Genomic DNA, 21,148 nt, shown 5'->3' on the forward strand with positions numbered 1-21,148 from the left:
AATTATCAGAAAAGAGTAAAAAATCTATTTGCCAGTAGTTTTGGTTCAATTTTTAATATTTCAAGTTTACTTACATAAATAAAATAATTTTCAAAAGAGAGTTGCATTTTGCTCGTGTACTGAACGTTTTATACGTGATACCAAATGAGTTATCCCACTTTCCACTTGAGGAGTGAAACTCTGATTTTGACACTTTAATATTTTTTCTTAACATCTAGAACTTTGAATTTTAGTGAAAGAGAGATGATGCAAAGACCTGTTTTGTTCTTTGATTTGCTACTTTCGTTGTAGCAGACCAGTTTTGCTGGATAGCCAGTTCACTAGTGATGCTTGGAAGAGCAAAACAAATAGATAAATTAATATTTTGGCGAATAAAAGAAATTAGCAGCTAAATAACATACCCGTTTATCTTTTGAATAATAATGGATAATTAATTGCGAAGGTATGTCACGTGTTTTTACAAACACCTAAAGTATATCGGGTTATTAACGGTGAGTAAAGGGCTGTATAGGAAAATCAAACTAAAAAGGCTTAATTATTATTATTTGTATTTAGTTAAAAACACACACAAAGAAACGTGTTCTTATTTCGAGGTCTGTTACGTTTAACTGTGAATATGTTTTGAACAATGTAAACATTTTTAAAGATCAGCAAACCTGAGAGATGTGATTGATATTAATGTTACAGAAATGAATAATGGCATTAGGGAAATCCTAGTTTTAGTGAGGTAGATTAAGGCTTACATGCCGTTCTCTGGTAGGAAAGCAATAAACTTCCGGAGTTACAATGTTAAAATCCCGGGTTTGACTACTGACAGTTTTGCTCTAAAACAAACAAAGCTTACACGCCAATTTATTAATTTTTTTTACGAGATAGACTAGATCAAAGAAAAACAGAACAGGTTTAGCATGTGCACGTATTTGACACAGTGTTTCTCTTTGGTTTAGATAGATAAACACTTCTCATTCGCCAAATACTTTTAGCCGCGGCATAGTGGCTCGTTGAACGGCTCTGATTTTTTTCAATTACAAATTTTTAGCTCATAGCTTCGTCATCTCTTGATCGTTTTGAGATCTAATTACAGTTTTGTAGTCAGAAAGTCAAACCCTATCAACTGATTTATTTGACCACACCCAGTATCTCATAGATTAATTAACTGTAATTCTGCCTAAAATAATTCAACTTGAGGGTGGTTTGGTAGAGATCCTGATGAGTTATAAATTAGAATGGGGTATACACGTGCTTTCCTTTCTTATTGGCAGAGCACAAAAATATAGCTAACTGAAACGATAAAAGGGTCTCATAGGTTAATATATCCTAATCCTACCTAAAAGAATTTCAACTGCTGCGGTTATTGAGGATCCCTTCTTGTTTGTAAAAGTTTAACGTATGCTTGTTTTAAAGAGTTGGTTCTAGAACATTCTTTTAGTGTCACATACAAACGTTCTTCCGTGAGAAAACTTGCTGTTTGTTTGTTTTTAAATAAGCACAAAGCTACACAGTGAGCTGTCTGTACTCTGGTCCACCACAGGTATCGAAATCCGATTTCTAGCGTTATAAGTCCGCAGAAAAACTTGTTGTAGGAATGCATAGTGAAATACACTATTTACATGTTTGCAGCAATCATGACCATTAGTGACTCCAGTGGTAGCCAGATATAAATTTTCCCTAGTTTTATTTTTAGGACGACAAGTAGTGACGCGAGCTGGCATGCGCTCTGAGGGATTTTGTACAGCCCTTTTCAATCATTCTGCTGAAGTACTGCACAAGGAATCCAAATTTCTAGTGGTGTGTACTGGGCCAGATATGACAGTGTTGAAAGTATCTGTTCAATCAATATTATATACAAATATTATCCTAATTATCGTACTTTCACTAACATTAAACTTAGGTTTTGGATAATCTTAAAAATTACACTTATTGATCTCCATGACATAATCTCAAAAGGTAATTTTAATTGTATATCTAATGTTCAGTGAAACGAAACTGAAGTTAACGTCAAAACAAATTATGTAGCTAAGAACTTATAGGAAATAATAAAAACTTTAATACTTCCGATACTTAACACTTCAGGTATTACTTAGTAGTTAACAACCCAGGTATTACTCAGAAGTTAACAACCCAGGTATTACTCAGAAATTAACAAAACCAGGTATTACTTAGAAGTTAACAACCCAGGTATTACATAGAAGATAACAATCCAGATATTACTTAGAAGTTAACAATCCGGGTATTATAATAAAATAACAATTCAGATATTACTAAGAAGTTGACTAGGCGGGTACTATTTAAAAGTTAACAATCCAGATATTACTCACAAGTTATAAATATAGCTACTTCTTATAAGCTAACAATCCAGGTATTATTTAGAAGTTAACAACCCAGGTATTACTCAGAAGTTAAGAATCTAGTTATTACTTAGAAGTTAACAATCTGTGTATTATCAGAACTTAACAATCCAGATATTACTCAGAAGTTAACGATCCTGTTATTACTTAGAAGTAAACAATCTAAGCATTACTTTCTTAACTAACATTAAAATGTTAGTGTGTTCTACTCATCATTACACAAGTGGACATTTCGTCTCTGTCTTCAAGTTAAGACACATAATGAGTTTAAATGGGTAAAGGTTTCCCTAAGCCTAATGTTTGTTAAATGAGAATAGCAACATTAGCACTCTTATTTTAGAGTTTCCTGAAACATTACTGGTCTAAATATGCACTAATGGGAATAAGGGAAGTTTAAAGTAACTGAAGATTTTAAAGATCTAAGTAAGAGAGCAGCAGAAAGAAGGAATACCCATTAATGGTTTGATTGGATCTGTAGGTTATTATTGAAGGAGAAATGAGTATCCCGGAAGAAAACAAAATCAGTAGTAAATTTTAAGAAGAGGATAAGAACATATCTGCAAATTTCGGATCCAGAGTTTAGTTCATGTCGATTCCAAATCTAACTTCTAAAATATCTAACAAAGTGCGTTAGGAAGAATGGGGTTGAAATACCGTGACTGAAAAAGACATTTTTGACTGCGTCGACCGAACTATGAATTGTGATAATTCATTAATGTTTTCATTAGAGTATGTTTACATAACAGGCAAAACAACAACAATAAACACAAAACAAGGAATTCTGAATGGCTACTTACTTTTTCTTTCTCAATTTAAAAATTTTTATATGTTGTAATAGTTTTTTTTACTATGTTAGTGGTGGTGTAGATGGGCGAAATAGGGTACATTTGTTTGATGGTTTATAGTTAAATACAAAGCTATCTAATGGTATATGTGTGCTCTGCCCACCATGGCTATCGAAACCAGGTTTCTGTCAATTAAGTCCTCAGATTGCTACTTGGGTGTTATGGTATAACTTAATTCAGTTGGTATTTTAAAGTTATATTTTAATTATATGTTAGACTGAGTCTTGTTTCTAAATTTTTATATAATTTTAAATTTAAAAACTTCGCTACAAAATGTTGATATTTTCTTAGTGCAAAACTGTACAACGAGTTATCTACATTCTGTCCACCGAATCTAACTTACTGTATCTTCATAGTTGAATACTTTTGTTTTGTTTGTTAGTTTTTGAATTTCGCGCAAAGCTACACGAGGGCTATCTGCGCTAGCTGTCCTTAAGTTAGCAGTGTAAGACTAGAGGGAAGGCAGCCATTCATCACCTCCCACCGCCGACTATTGGGTTATTCTTTTACCAACGAATAGTTGGATTGACCATACCATTATAACGCCTCCGCGACTGAAAGGGCGAGCATGTTTGGTGTGACGGGGATTCGAACCCGCAACCCCGGATTACAGGTCGAGTGCTTTAACCACCTGTCCTTAGTGGAATGGTATAGTTCGAAATTCTGTACGAAAACGTGGTAGTTATGTCAGTCTCAAAACTTTAATTTGATAGGAATAAACTTCTTACTCCTAGGAACAAGCAGCTACAATAAAACATTTTTGATTACTATGTCTCCAACCAGCTACAATAAAATATTTTTGATTACTATGTCTCCAACCAGCTACAATAAAATATTTTTGATTGCTGTGTCTCCAACCAGCTACAATAAAATATTTTTAACTCGTCTCCAAGTAAATATAATATTTTTGTTCAATCGTCTTCAAGCAGTTACAATAAAATATTTTTTTTAGTAATCTTTAATCACCTACAATGAGCTAATCCCCCTTTATTGTTTACGGTGTACACGTCTTATTGAGCTGTGTTTGTTTGTTATTGTTACAATAAAGAATTGTTTGTATTTCAGTCCCTTCTTTCAGAGTAGTCGGGTTTGTTTGGTTGTTGTCAAATTCACAGCTCAACAATGTGCTGTCTGGGCTATACCCATCACGGGTGTCGAAACCCAGTTTCTAGGATCGTAATCCTGAAGACTTAATTCATGTAAGAAGCGCAGTTTTTAAGTATGTAATACTCTAATATACTCAGTGTCTCTGAGAATACCACACAAATCCAATTATATTTTGCTTAAGAGTATTTCAAGTGAAACAGAGAAAATGCATTTAATTTGACGTTTGATCGTCAGTTTAATGGAATATTTCTTTCAAGTGATACTTTAATCAAAACTGTAGTAATTATGGTTGTATCACATTGACTGGGTATAAATAAAAACTTACTATACAACTCACCTTGTCGATAATCTGTACACCGAAACAGGTAACACCAGAAGGAAGGACACTGAAAATAACAGTATACTCACATTATTTCTTCGAACGAGTATCAGACATTATTTTGATATATATATAAGAGTCTAATGTTCGTCTGTCCAAATCTCCTACCACAGTTTGTCAGATTTCCATCATACGAGGAAGTTCCTCACAGAGTTTGGTTACAATATGTGGCGTTGTAAGAACTGGATCACCTGACATGTTCATACTCAATGGCAGATACGAAATCGGAAATGTTGTACATCAAGACATTTTTTAGTCAGTAATAAAATGTTCAAATTGTTTACTTAAGTTTCATTGATTGAGACTGCTATATGAAAATAAATCGACCGAAAACTAAGATACTTTCCACAGGAACTAGCTCAAGCAAACGCCCGTAGGGATGAGTTTTACTTTCCACAGGAACTAGCTCAAGCAAACGCCCGTAGGGATGAGTTTTTTTCCAGTTTACACGTTTTATCCAGAACTCCACTCAACTACTATATTTAGACACTTTGTTGCTAAAAAACCCAATAAAAAACGGTTACTTCAGCAAATGGAATTTTATTTGTTTTAAATTAAGAACAAAGCTATAAAATGGGCTATCTGTGCTCTGCCCACCGCGGGTGTCGAAACCCGGTTTCTAGTATTGTAAGTCCATACAAATACCGCTGTGCCTTGGGTGTGGTAGAGTTCCTCTGTGGAACAGTGGTAAGTTTCTAGACTTACAACGCTAAAATCTGGAGTACATTTTCTCAAGGTGAACATAGCAAATAGCCCACCCGAGTGGCTTTACTCTGAAACAAACAAACCGTAAGTGGAATATATTTCAGGACAGAATGGTTTGTTATTGTGTTAAGTGTGATCATATAGTAGAATAATAGAGCTAACCATAATTTCGAAAAGATTTCTCTGATTAGTTTGACATAAGTTTGCTGCAGATTACTAATTTAAAAAAACTGAAATTTACAATTTTTGATTGAAAATACTAAATAAAAGAAACATATTCTATTGTATGTAGAAAAAAGAACATGATGGATTATTTTAAGCGTATTAATATCACATTATTACTTTAGCGGAATAATACAAGCGCAGTATTGTATCAGGTATTGCTTCATTAGCGATCCTATGTTTATATTTTTAAAAAAAGTATTTTTTTACCTTGATTCACAAGTATAGCTAAGCCTTTTTTTGTAATTGTTCTTTTATATATTTCAATAAAAATATCAGTATTTCTTTAGTTCATATATTTAGTGGAAATGAACACAAAGGGCTTTTTCACACAGCCCTTCGCGAATTTCGACCTGGTAAGCTTAAGGGAAGGCAATTATTCAACAGTAGCCACTATCAACTCTTGGGGTAATCTTGGTTTATTGAATATTGGATTGGACCGTCTCTTTCATATTGTACGGAGCATGTTTGTGCACCAATGACTCGTGAGTACGCTAACTCTCTAGACCATTTGAAAAACATGTAGATGAAAATAATTATATACGTCTTTTACATAACATTAACTAATAACATTGTTAAATTCATTCTTCATTGCAACACTTACTGAAGCGAACATGCCGTGTTGTATGATTTATAATTCGTTCAAACTTTCCCGAGCACCACGTGAGATAGCCGTTTCTAATTTGCTAATAATAAACTAGACTAAAATCGTGCAGCTAGTCAACACCACCCACCGATAACCCCTGGGATACTCTTTTACCAACATACACGATAGCGCCAACGCGGCTGAAAAAGTTCAGCGACAGGGATTCAAACCTGAATGACAGATTGCCATTTAGTGCAACTAACTAGGCTGTGCCCAGTACTTTGGTGAATAAAATATGTATTGTAGATAAATACAGTGTTAACAATGTAATGGATGAACATTACAACACTAAGTCTGTTTTAGTATTATAATGTTCATTCATTACATTGTTAATACTATGTTAATATATTGTTAATGTATTGAATTAACATTTCAAAACTAAGACAGTGGTAACAATGTAATGAATGAACATTACAATACTAAGACAGTATTAACAATGTAATGAATGAACATTACAATACTAAGACAGTATTAACAATGTAATGAATGAAAATTACAATACCAAGACAATGTTAACAATGTAATGAATGAACACTACAACAATACTACAGTGTTAACAATGTAATGAATGAACACTACAATTCTAAGACAGTGTTAATGTAATGAATGAACATTACAATACTAAGACAGTGTTAAATTTCAAGCAGTTTACAGTTAACGTCTTTTGACTCTACAATAAAAATGAAAACAAAAAAACAAACTATTGAAATCCTGGAATGTCTTTAACTCAGTCGCTTTGAAAATACGTCTGAAAGTGCTTAACATATTTAAGTTGCAAAACTATACATTCATATGATATATTTTTATAACGTGCAGTAAGCGCAGACTGTGTCTGAATTGACCAACACTCAAACAGTGACTACAGTTCTATTATATCCAGCAATAATAGTTGAATAACCTTATCGAATCTGCTCGGCTCAGATGTAATGTTGAAAAAAGCGAATTCTGGTAAAAGCGGTTAAAATAGTATGACGACAGGAAAATAAAATAGAAATAAAGACAATTGAGGCGTATGATTATTACTTATGTTGTTTTTGCAGCGCAAACTACTAGAGGAAGTGTAATGGTGTGGGGAGAATATCCTTGTTATAGCTAGGCTCTTTGAATACTAATATAAGTGTACTTGAACTTTACTGCTCATCATTTTCACACCACATGTCTGTATTGCACTTTAATTGGCTAGGATTCAGGGTACAATAATCTACTTTACTTTTGTTGCTCGAAATTGGTTAGCAAGCATGAAAAGTCTTCGATCATCTTTCTTATCTAGCACAATCACCAGTTACAATCCAACTAATCATACTTGAGATGTTCTTCAATGTCGCATTCAACCACGTAATCATACCTCAACCAGTTATAGACTACGTTCCTGAATGAATGTGCAGTTACATATAATATTTATGAAATCAAACAAGACATCTTATGGACTCTTGTCGAATATGTGCTAAGCCTCGTTCAGGCTGTTATTACGTGGGAAGGTGTTCGAAACCGATATATTAGGTGAGTGTGTTCTTAATAAAGACAACTTTGGTTTCCTTCTTGCCCTGTAATTCGACGTCTGACATTTCATAAAACCTACACGTAATTTCAATTCTAGATTGAAATAACTTCAAAACGAGTTCTGTGAAACAATATTTAAAACAAATAATTAAGTAACACATTTAGATATAGAATTAGCTCATAACAACACTTAATCATAACGGTATATGTTTGAAGCAACTATTCATTAAGCCTAAGCTATAATATTGGACACAAACCATTCAAATTCTTCGTTCCACTGTGCTGCTCCTTTCATAAGCTTCGTTTTATATAAAAATTGTCCAAATTTCAACCGTACGTAAAGGTGTCCTATTGCCACGTTCAGATTCGGCAATTGGGCCTATAGGAAGAATAAAACATTTTATTATTTATTAAAGACGTACAATTACATTATGGTTATTGACCAGTGCAGAATTTCTTGCACCATACATAAAGCAATAACAACAGTAAACAAAGAAAGATATCGTCAAAGAACAATAAAAAAAGTTTTCAAGGCTCCAGTAAAACCTTAAATGAAATAGGAAAAGGAATTAATATTTTAAGGTGTGGTTCTTTACAGAACAATATTACGCAATGATGGTTCTTTGAAGGCATTCTCTAGGGATGGGATAAAGAGCCTTAACCACGGTTTATCCGTGAAGCGAAATAATTTAACATTTTTAAATTTTCGTCACTATAATTTAACTGTAAGAATCCAAATGCATCAATCATGAAAGTAAGGTTTCAGTTGACAAGCGCTCGAGTTTATGTGATTGTCGTACCTTTATATTTCACAAGCATCGTTATTTGTGAGCGTTTTGAGATTACGTTTCACATTATTTCATTTTCATCAGTCTACAATGAACAAATACGAACAATTTAAATATGGTAAACCAATTTAGTAATTCTTAAGAAATTAAAAGTTGGAAAAATAAATAACTGAAAACTTTGCACTCGGTATGTTCTGACATTTTAACGACTGAGCACTAGGGTCGATATTCTAAAATTATTAAGTGCTTGTGTTAATTTAACCTACATAAACGCCAGTGTGTGTATCATCACGCTTGATTTCTCGAAATAATAGGAGTCCTAAAAGCCAACATGCATTTATTTATCAAGGTAGAATAGTTCGATAATAATCCTGAAGTAAAACGTAGTGGGGGATCATCTACCTTACAGAGAAGTGTATAAAATTTACCAAAAAAGTAAAAATATCGATTCAGTTTTACAACTAAAATTGTCTCTGAATTAAGTTATTTTCTGTTAGATTACTATTAATTTTACTAACAAACAAACCTCTAACTTACGGAGACTTTAGATTAAGAAATCAACAAATATTTTCTGTATATATATCTCACTTCATACTTTCAGTTCACAAACTATCAACAATATTTAGTTATACTTTTGTTGCCAAGCAACATGGTATAAAAGTTATTGTTGGAATGCAGTGTTACCAAAACTCACTAGCTTTTCTATATGTATTAGAAAGTGATAATCTAACTAATTTATAATAATAATTATCCTATGAATATCCAACGAATTAATTTCATGAATTATCTTGAATATTTTGATTGACTCTCAATGGAATTTACCGACGTTTGACTACCTCGACTGTAGTTTTCTGTCTTTTTCTTGGCAGTGCTTGGTTTCGCATAATTTATTTATTACAGTTAGTTATGAAATGTGTGGTTAGGGTAAGGTGGTATTACTTGTCCCGTCATTTCAGATGAGGTACTTAAATATAGAATATCATTAATCAAGAAACTTAGTAAGGATTACAAAAAAAAAGAAAATAAAGATTTTACTTAACTATTTCTTTTTGCCATTTTCAGATGTAATATTTGAATTGTTTTCGGTGATAATGAAATATTTAAAACGTATCTTTAATCAGTTTATTTTTTTCCCAATTTCTTTCTTAAAAAATTCTAAAAAATAGGAACGTCAGAGAAGACAAATTACAAAAAAGAACAGAATAAAACATTTTTCTTAAGTAAGACAATAATGAACATATATATATTTTCATTTCTTTCTGCAGTATTCTTGTTAACCTAGTTTAGAATATGTTACAAAATATATACATACATTTATCAAACTTGTTATTGGTTTCTCACTAGGCAGTTTTTGTAGCGCATCAAGTTTTAATGTTATCCTGTTCCAACAGGGAGACATTTCTGTTACATAAGTTGCGTCTTTCTAAATATATTAGGTTGAGGAATAGTTCGTGAGCGTTTTTAAATAATTTCATTCAAGCATTACATGCAAGACTATACAATACTTCAATGCATGAAAACATTACACCCAAAACATTTATTACGATACTTTATTTCATGTAATACCTAGGTATATAGTATGCATTGTTTTAAACGAAATTGCAAGAAATTAAATGCGAAAAGCAGATGGTGTCGAAAATGCTCGATTTTGTCCACTTGACATTCCATTTAATGAGCTGAAAATGAAAGCAAAAATTAAAGACATATGAAAATCAAACACACCATCTATTAGAGCAAAAAATTATCTACCAAATGACATGAAATATTTTGCGAAAGCGTTTCATTTATGAATATATTTTTTTAACTTGAAAAAACGCTCACGAATTATTCCTCAACCCAATAGTTTCGATACCCACAGTGAACACAACGCAGATAGTTCATTGCGTAGTTTTGTACTTAATTAAAAACAAACAAAATTTCTAAATATTTGAATTTTAAATAACTAAAGGGTCGAAAGAACTAGTGTTGTAAAATTAAAACAAAAACTTATGAAAACAACACATTTATTTATATAGCAGTAGATGTATTGTTTGTTTGTTTGTTTTGGAATTTCGCACAAAGCAACTCGAGGGCTGTCTGTGCTAGCCGTCCCTAATTTAGCAGTGTGAGACTAGAGGGAAGGCAGATAGTCATCACCACCCACCGCCAACTCTCGGGTTACTCTTTTACCAACGAATAGTGGGATTGACCGTCACATTATAACGCCCCCACGGCTGGGAGGGCGAGCATGTTTGGCGCGATTCGTGCGTGAACCCGCGACCCTCAGATTACGAAGCGCACGCCGTAACGCGCTAGGCCATGCCAGGCCCAGTAGATGTAGCTATATTATAGCGCAGTACACTCACACCACCACAAAACAAACACATTTATTTATTTAGCAGTACGTGTAGCTACATTACAGTGTAATACACTTCATATCACCACAAAACAAGACATTTATTTATATAGCAGTACGTGTAGCTACATTACAATGTAATATACACTTCATATCACCACAAAACAAGACATTTATTTATATAGCAGTACGTGTAGCTACATTACAGTGTAATACACTTCATATCACCACAAAACAAGACATTTGTTTATATAGCAGTACGTGTAGCTACATTACAGTGTAATACACTTTACATCACCACAAAACAAGACATTTATATAGCAGTACCTGTAGCTACATTACAATGCTCCAATTTATGTATTTTTTTAACGTTTTACCTTACACACAAGTACGTTAGAGTGGTTTATAGTAATCCCAGTGACGTGTTACACCTTAAGATCATGATTTTTGATGAATATTAAATGATTTACGTACCTGTAAAATTGTAACTTTTAATCGATGGTTAACGTTAGCCAAGACATGTTGATAAGACGTTGCAGTTTCCATGGGGACTGGTTAGGAGATAAGTTTTCAGTTTAAAAGTTCTGTCAGCTTAAGCTGAATGATGTGTGAGAAAAAGAGACGTGAATGGTTAGCTATAAAAACTTCAGACTAAGATTGATGAGAACCAGCAGCATAATGTTCGTTTCGTTTCAATATGGTCTTAACCTTTTGACCAGCTAGTATTTAGGCTAATTTCATAGTGTTCAACTTTTCCATATTAAATGCTAAAAAAGTTTTTTATTTCTATTTTCCCTGTTCTTATTTTCATCTTTCGAAGCTCTACTCAAATAAGTGGTTGAGTCTAACGACGCAAAATGCATATTTTTATCTTTATGTTAATTGGCCTTATGATTTTGGCCAGCAGTGTATACATTACCTTTCCAACAGTATACAAAGAAACGCGGTATACAAACTAAAATTACCTAGTCTTTGATACACTTATCTTTGTGATTGACCCATGTTTAATCTTTTTCTTAAAATATCCTGTTCATTCAGTAAGAAAGAACAAGACATAAATAGAACATTCAACAATGTGATGTTTGCTAATACATTTATAAATCTTGTTGAATCCAATAATATTCTATATTTACATATGCTTAAACCAAATACTTGACGGATGGACGTACAATGTTTATCCAATATTGGTTTCTAGTTAAATAAATATATACACACAAACATAAATATATATATACATGTAATATGCTATCGGCTTCCTTATAATTACGTATACAGTTAATCTCGTCACGAATAAATCGAAAGTAGAAATCAGAGCTGGATACGAAATAACTAAACTATTCAATCCTTGTGCATGATGTTATCTATGTATGGACATGTATATTGTGTATATATATATATTACTACTCTCTTAATTGCAATCTGTAATATATCTTGCATTAGTTTATATGGTTACGAATCACTTTCTTCTGCGCATGAAAAAGTAATGTGAAATAGTCTTAACATTATATATCTCAAAATGACTGGTATGGGTATCAACACTTTTACTAATAAAGCAGAGTACAAGGTTTCGACCTTCTCAGATCATCTTCAGGTTAACGTTGTTCTCTGCTTTATTAGCCATACCAGTTCTTCTGAGATATATTTTTACTTCAAGTGAGTTTCTAAGAATGTCATCACAATTAAGCGATACATTGTCACGCGACGGCTTGTTTGTTTTTTGAATTTCGCGCAAAGCTATTCGAGGGCTATCTGTGCTTTTTTTAATTAACTACAATACAAAATTTTAAAAGATTTAAATTATTTAAAAGATTTAATAATTATGATATACCGCATTAATTTATTTCTCTAAAATATATAATGAAAATCTAATTTCTTTATGACTCTGATTTTCAAATTTAAAAAAAAATATTTTTCTCAGATTATCCACGCATATTTTTGGCATCTAATTTTCAAATAAAAGTTAGATTAAAATCAGCGCGAAAAGAAGAAAATATTATCATTGGCTGGAAAAAAAATAAGTTTTAAATTTGCCACCAGTGGATGTTAGTGTTTAGCTTCAACAGAACTTGCTTAAACTGAAAGTAAAATGAAAAGCCTTATTCGAAGTGCCCTCAGCGTTTACTTAAAATAACCAGTCACTCTTTTCATATGTTTTAATCAGGTTGAACAAGCTACTTTCCTTATAATAAAAGCAATAAAATTTAAGAGCGCTACCTCCGGTTTTCTTTGGTACTACACCAAAGATGTACACGGCTAAGTAAAGCCAAGCAAACTGGACTTTGAATAGAATATGTGAAAAACTGCGTAAAATAATGGGAACTATTAAATGGAAGCAGAAAACCAACAACCATAACAAATAACTCACATCAACTAACGGTTCTATTGCTCAACTCACCAGTATGAACGAATCGAAGTAGGATATCAACTGCTGTCGATATAGTACGTACTTACAGCTGCAAAAATAAAGTATCGATAAATGAAACATACAGGTGGAATTATGTAAAACATATCTAACACACCTCAGTATGATATCATGTGCACTTGGACCGATTCTCAAACGTAGCTATTATCTCCAAGCTCAAAGTCCAAAAAATATGAAAAGTATAAAGTAATGTTTATAATATCAACTTCAAATTTTGAGCTGTTTAATAAATCGTTTTTTCTTTAATTTTTAAAAAGAAATATACACGAAATGAAAAGTAGCTTTATACTACAGATAGTAATGAAGATATATATATATTTTTAATTTCACGCATAGTAGCTACACGAGGGCTATCTGCTCTAGCCGTCCTTAATTTGGCAGTGCCAGACTAGAAGGAAGGCAGCTGGTCATCCCAACCCACCGCCAAGCTCTTGGGTTACTCATTTACCAACGAATAGTGGGATTGACCATTACATTATAACGCCACCACAGCTGAAAGGGCGAGCGTGTAGGTGTGACGGGGATTCGAATCCGCGACCCTCGGATTACGAGTCGAATGCCCTAACCATCTGTCTATGCCAACCCTCAGTAATGATAATAACTAACCACCTGGCCATGCCAAGTCTCAGTAATGATAATAACTAACCACCTGGCCATGCCAAGCCTCAGTAATGATAATAACTAACCACCTGGCCATGCCAAGCCTCAGTAATGATAATAACTAACCACCTGGCCATGCCAAGCTTCAGTAATGATAATAACTAACCACCTGGCCATGCGAAGCCTCAGTAATAATAATAACTAACCACCTGGCCATGCGAAGCCTTAGTTATGATAATAATTCAGATTAATGAACCTACATTTAGAGACAGTTCATTCAAGTTGTCTTTTAAATTTTACACAATCACACACAAGTTTATGGTTGAATTATGCATTATTCAAAACATTCATATTAGGTTTTCATAAAATCTGGAATTTTTAACCTAAACTGCACAACATACAGAGGTAGGATTTAGGCCTAGCAAATTGGTTTTCAGCACTCATCACCAGGACTTTGTACGTCTTTTGAATCGAACGAACGAATTTATTATCCTTCTTAATAACGTGTGCAAGAACTAAATGTGCCGGGCTAGTTTGGTTGAATCACGTCTCTTCAGTTTTCCGACCCATCACGCTAACTAGCAGGCTGCATCTGACCATTTAGTTTCATGAGACAGATGAATTAAAGCACTTTTCAGTGTGTAAACACGAAGTAATTACCTTTAATACAGTAGACAAACTGGAAAGAAGTCTGAAACACTATAAATTGTGCTCCTAGCGAGCATCTTTGCTTATTTTGCTCAGGGTGTTAGAACGCGATAATTTTAATTGGGTTTTCATTTTTTAAACTCATAACCTAAACCTAATTGATTCCACAGTAGAAAGCAGAAACCTATTTGAAATAGGCACAACTTCTACGCTATTATCTCATTTCAAGACACAGTTTAACCCTTGTGATAAATTTGTTTGAACTATAAACCCAGATAAGATTTGATCTTCAAACTATTAATGATATACTGTATTTCAAAACAATAAGCGTGCTTTCTAAAAAAAAACAACCCAATGGCACAGCAGTAAGTCTGCGGGCGTACAACGCTAGTCACTGGGTTTCGATATCCGTGGTGGTCAAACATAAATAAACCATTGTGTATCTTTGTGCTTAATTACAAACAAAAACATTAGCAAAATTGTTCTAAAATGGCTGCACTCCACCTGGTATTACTAATACAAACTATGAAGACAAACTGAACATACGTCACAACAGACATGAAAACACATTTAATTTACCTCAGAACAGATATGGAAACAAACTGAAGATATATCACATCAGATAGGGAAAAACTGAACATACATCACATCAGACATGAAAACAAACTGAAGATACACCACATCAAACATGGAAACAAACTGAAGATATACCACATTAGACAGGGAGAAACTGAATATACATCACATCAGACATGAAGACAAACTGAACATACACCACAACAGACATGGAAAAAAACCGAACATACACCACAACATACATGAAACAAATTAACAGGTATTATAAAATAAAAACAACAACGTCATAACAGACGAAAATGATGAACTAGTTTATATCATGATATCCTACGTATCATGATATATAGTAGATATCATAACAGACTGACAGACACGATGAACTAGTTCACATCACGATAATCAAAATAAAACTTTTTTTTTGTTTGTAAAATGGAGAAGTTTAAAAAATTTTAGGACTAACACACAAATCGTGTAAAGCCACTCAAATAGGCGGAAGTTTAAAGAATTTCCTAAAGCAAACAGCTAGGTACGTATTAATACGATATTTAATAAAATAGTAAACACGTTATCCTAGCTTACACACACACACACACATATATATACAGTTAACAAAAGAAAAAAACATTGCATCATAAGGAAGATACTGTGAATTTAACACTGCATATCATACATTTTGATGCTACAAAACAAACATATACAATCTAGGCAAGCACACGCCATAAGGTGGGTAGCTGTTGTGTAATGTGTTCTATGTCTTGAGGCACTGGTGGAAGTAAGTCCCAGAAGAGCACATTGCACAGCTATCCACCGAAGTTATTGTATGTGTCTTGGTGGTGTATGTTTGTTTTGTAGTTTCGGTTTTTCTTTTTTTTCATTTGCTAAGTAAAATTACTATTATATGAAAATATACGTGTTAGTTACTTTCTCTGCAAAAACAACGATTGTGTCGTATTTTTGCTACTGACTGGTTCAACAACGAAAGTTTAAATAAACAAATCTAAATAGATAGATTGAAACCGTTAATGTAAATAATCCTGTCTTTCTGTGTTGATATTAAATGTTTCATAGGGCTAACAAAGACCTGAAAATTTCCTTTTTAACGTGAAGAATAACAAAGCTCTGGAGAGTTTTGATTATAAGTTTGCTCAGTTTCTGAAAATCTTCGAGGAGTTACAGTTTGCAGAATAATAGTAAACACAGCGCCATCTGTTACTGTATCGTACCTTAAGAAACTCCTCCAAAGGCATAACTTCTGTTTTTGTATTTCACTGAGTATAAGACGGGTTTTTAATTATTCTGTAAGTATAAAATATTTGGTTATTAAATAACGTATATTTACACACATACACATTTTAGAGCTCTTAGTTCCTGTCCAACAGAGTGGTTTTGAAGAACATGAAGTTACTTTGGTCGCTTGATTACATTGTGTTGTCGGTTGACTTTCCAAAGCTTGCAATATTCCCCACTACCGATTTTTAAAATAGAGCAACTATTCTTTATGTAAGTACGAATACATCGAGCTGTTGTGACAACAAAGAATACAATCGACACAGAGATTGAAGCACTTGAGAGGAACGTGAGATTATGGTTTTTAGACCATTTATTTAAGGGCAGCATTGCCTTTTCCAGATAAACAACACATTAATTAAAATAGTCTTCAGGAAAACTTTAACACATACGTTACACAGGTTATTATATTTACAAGTTAAAGATGAATTGCGAAGAATGAAGTAGTAGTCAGTTGTTCTTTAGTTAGCCCCCTGGTGACACAGCGGCATGTCTATAGATTCAGACTGTTGGAAACCGGGTTTCGGAACCCGAGGTGGGCAGAACACAGATAGTCCACAGTGTAGCTATGTGTTTAACTCTAAACAAAGGAACAAATCTTCAGTTAGTCACGTGAAATGAAAGTTAAACATCATATGATTTCAATTGACGTATCACCTGTTTGGGAAATGTTACTACGTTATATGATAAAGTTCCCTGACGTGTTATGAAAAACAGCAATTTTTCAACTGCAAATAGTATGGTATTCATTAAATTAAAAAAAAGATAGCGAAGAAAAGAATTATGCTTTAAATATTGAGTTTTGCTGATTTTCTTTTTATAGAAACAGTCCCGACATGGCCAGGTGGTTAAGACACTCGACTCGTAATCCGAGGGTCATGGGTTTGAATCCCCGTCATACCGAACATGCTCACCCTTTCAGTCGTGGGGGCGTTATAATGTGACGATCAATCCCAATATTCGTTGGTAAAAGAGTAGCCCAAGAGTTGGCGGTGGGTGGTGATGATTAGTTGCCCTCCCTCTAGTCTCACACTGCTAAATTAGGGACGGCGAGCGTAGATAGCCCTAGTGTAATTTTGCGCGAAATTCAAACCAAACCAAACAAACAATTTTATAAAACCTTTACACCACCATAGTGATAGACAATTTCGCTTGAATGGTGAACACAATATTTTGTATAAATGCAATTCAGCACTACTGGGTCGGATCTTCATCCTGTTAACTGGAACATGCTAACAAATCAGAGTAGCAGTTTGTAACAGCTATGGATTGAACAGTAAACAGAAAGGGACTGTTGAAACGATGCAGAAATATAAGCTCATGCTGTTAGAAATATCAGGCACAAGAAAAAAAAAGCTAGTTTGAAGATAATGGGCTCAGGTTGGCCAAGAGGACATGGAGTAGGTGTCACATCAAAACAAGATAGCCATGGCAGGAACACCATGTATACACTAAACAACCATAATGGAATGTTCGAACAACCATAATGGAATGTTCGAACAACCAGATCACCATGTATACAGTGAAAAACAATAATGGAACACTGGAACAACAAGATCACCATGGCAGGAACACCATGTATACAGTGAAGAACCATCATGAAACGTTGGAACTACAAGATCAACATGACAGGAACACCATGTATACAGTGAAGAACCATCATGGAACGTTGGAACAACAAGATCAACATGACAGGAACACCATGTATAGAGTGAAGAACCATAATGGAACGTTGGAACAACAAGATCGCCATGGCAGGAACATCGTGTATACAGTGAAGAACCATAATGCAACGTTGGAACAACAAGATCACCATAACAGGAAAACAACATGTATACAGTGAAGAACCATCATGGAATGTTGGAAAAACAAGATCACCATGACAGGAACATCATGTATACAATGAAGAACCATAAAGGAACGTTGGAAAAACAAGATCATCATGGTAGGAACACCTGTATACAGTGAACAACCATAATGGAATGTCGGAACAAGAAGCTCACCATGGCAGGAACATCACGTATACACTGAAGAACCATAATGGAACGTTGGAACAACAAGATCACCATGGCAGGAACACCATGTATACAGTGAAGAATTATAATGGAACGTTGGAACAACAAGATCACCATGCATTAAGTGAAGAACCATATTGGAACGTTGGAACGAAATTATCACCATAATAGGAACACATTGTATACAGTGTAGAACCATAATGGAACGTTGGAACAACAACATCTCCATGGCAGGAACACCATGTATACAGTAATGAACTATAATGGAACGTTAGAACAAGATCACCATGGCAGGAACACCATGTATACACTAAAGAACCCTAATGGAATGTTGGAACAACCAGATCACCATGTATACAGTAAAGAACCATAATGGAACGTTGGAAGAACAAGATCGATATGCATTAAGTGAAGAACCATAATGGAATGTTAAAACAAAAAGATCACCATGGCAAGGACACCATGTTTACAGTGAATAACCATAGTGGAACATTGGAAAAACAAGGTAACCATGGCAGGAACACCATGTATACACAAAACCACCATAATGGAACATTGGAACAACCAGATAACCATGTATACAGTAAAGAACCATAATGGAACGTTGGAAGAACAATATCACCATGCATAAAGGGAAGAACCATAATGAAAGGTTGGAACAACAAGATCACCATCCATTAAGTGAAGAACCATAATGGAATGTTGGAAAAACATCACGATGGCAGAAACACCATGTATACAGTGAAGAGCTATAATGGAACCTTGTGAAAACAAGATAACCATGACAGGAACACCATGTATACACTAAACCACCATAATGGAACGTTGGAACAACCAGATCACCATGTATACAGTGAAGAACCATAATGGAACGTTGGAACAACCAGATCACCATGTATACAGTGAAGAACCATAATGGAACGTTGGAACAACAATATCACCATGTATACAGTGAAGAACCATAATTGAACGTTGGAACAACAAGATCACCATGCATTAAGTGAAGAACCATAATGGAATGTTGGAAAAACAAGGTAACCATGGCAGGAACACCATGTATACACAAAACCACCATAATGGAACGTTGGAACAACCAGATCACCATGTATACAGTAAAGAATCATAATGGAACGTTGGAACAACCAGATTACTATGTATATAGTAGAGAACAATAATGGAACTTTGGAACAACAAGATCACCATGTATACAGTGAAAAACCATAATGGAACGTTGGAACAACAAGATCACCATTCATCAAGTAAAGAACCATAATGGAACGTTGGAACAACAAGATCACCATGAAAGGAACACCATATATACAGTGAAGAACCATAATGAAACGTTGTAACAAGATCACCATGGCAGGAACACCATGTATACAGTGAAGAACTATAATGGAAGGTTGGAATAACAAGATCACCATGCATAAAGGGAAGAACCATAATGGAACGTTGGAACAACAAGATCACCGTGCATAATGTGAAGAACCATAATGGAACGTTGGAACAACAAGATCACCATGGCAGGAACACCATGTATACAGTGAAAAACCATCATGGAACGTTGGAACAAGAAGATCACCATTACAGGAACACTATGTATACAGTGAAGAATCATAATGGAACGTTGGAAAAACAAGGTAACCATGGCAGTAACACCATGTATACACTTAACCACCATAATGGAACGTTGGAACAACCAGATCACCATGTATACAGTGAAGAACCATAATGGAACGTTGGAACAACAATATCACCATGTATACAGTGAAGAACCATAATTGAACGTTGGAACAACAAGATCACCATGCATTAAGTGAAGAACCATAATGGAATGTTGGAAAAACAAGGTAACCATGGCAGGAACACCATGTATACACAAAACCACCATAATGGAACGTTGGAACAACCAGATCACCATGTATACAGTAAAGAATCATAATGGAACGTTGGAACAACCAGATTACTATGTATATAGTAGAGAACAATAATGGAACTTTGGAACAACAAGATCACCATGTATACAGTGAAAAACCATAATGGAACGTTGGAACAACAAGATCACCATTCATCAAGTAAAGAACCATAATGGAACGTTGGAACAACAAGATCACCATGAAAGGAACACCATATATACAGTGAAGAACCATAATGAAACGTTGTAACAAGATCACCATGGCAGGAACACCATGTATACAGTGAAGAACTATAATGGAAGGTTGGAATAACAAGATCACCATGCATAAAGGGAAGAACCATAATGGAACGTTGGAACAACAAGATCACCGTGCATAATGTGAAGAACCATAATGGAACGTTGGAACAACAAGATCACCATGGCAGGAACACCATGTATACAGTGAAAAACCATCATGGAACGTTGGAACAAGAAGATCACCATTACAGGAACACTATGTATACAGTGAAGAATCATAATGGAACGTTGGAAAAACAAGGTAACCATGGCAGTAACACCATGTATACACTTAACCACCATAAAGGAACGTTGGAACAACCAGATCACTATGTTTACAGTAAAGAACCATATTGGAACGTTGGAACAACAAGATCATCATGTATACAGTGAAAAACCATAATGGAATGTTGGAACAACAAGATCACCATGCATAAAGGGAAGAACCATAATGGAACTTTGGAACAACAAGGTCACCGTGCATAATGTGAAAAACCATAATGGAACGTTGGAAAAACGATATCACCATGT

General features: G+C 34.3%; 1 protein-coding gene across 7 annotated transcripts in view; it reads right to left on the minus strand.

The window, feature by feature from the left end:
• Nucleotides 1–21,148, minus strand: part of LOC143253440 (toll-interacting protein B-like) — a 35,424-nt gene that overhangs the window by 8,417 nt on the left and 5,859 nt on the right. The window contains exons 2-5 of one of the 7 annotated variants that reach the window (XM_076507334.1): nucleotides 13,271–13,328; nucleotides 11,350–11,472; nucleotides 8,010–8,131; nucleotides 4,638–4,686 (exon numbers count right to left, since the gene is read on the minus strand). In XM_076507334.1, coding sequence (XP_076363449.1) covers nucleotides 4,638–4,686; nucleotides 8,010–8,131; nucleotides 11,350–11,421 — 243 coding nt within the window. In that variant the 5' untranslated portion in view covers nucleotides 11,422–11,472; nucleotides 13,271–13,328. The other 6 variants (XM_076507333.1, XM_076507338.1, XM_076507336.1 and 3 more) reach the window with 6 other exon arrangements.

This window comes from Tachypleus tridentatus, chromosome 6, assembly GCF_004210375.1.
Source record: "Tachypleus tridentatus isolate NWPU-2018 chromosome 6, ASM421037v1, whole genome shotgun sequence".
Taxonomy (NCBI): Eukaryota; Metazoa; Arthropoda; class Merostomata; order Xiphosura; family Limulidae; genus Tachypleus; species Tachypleus tridentatus.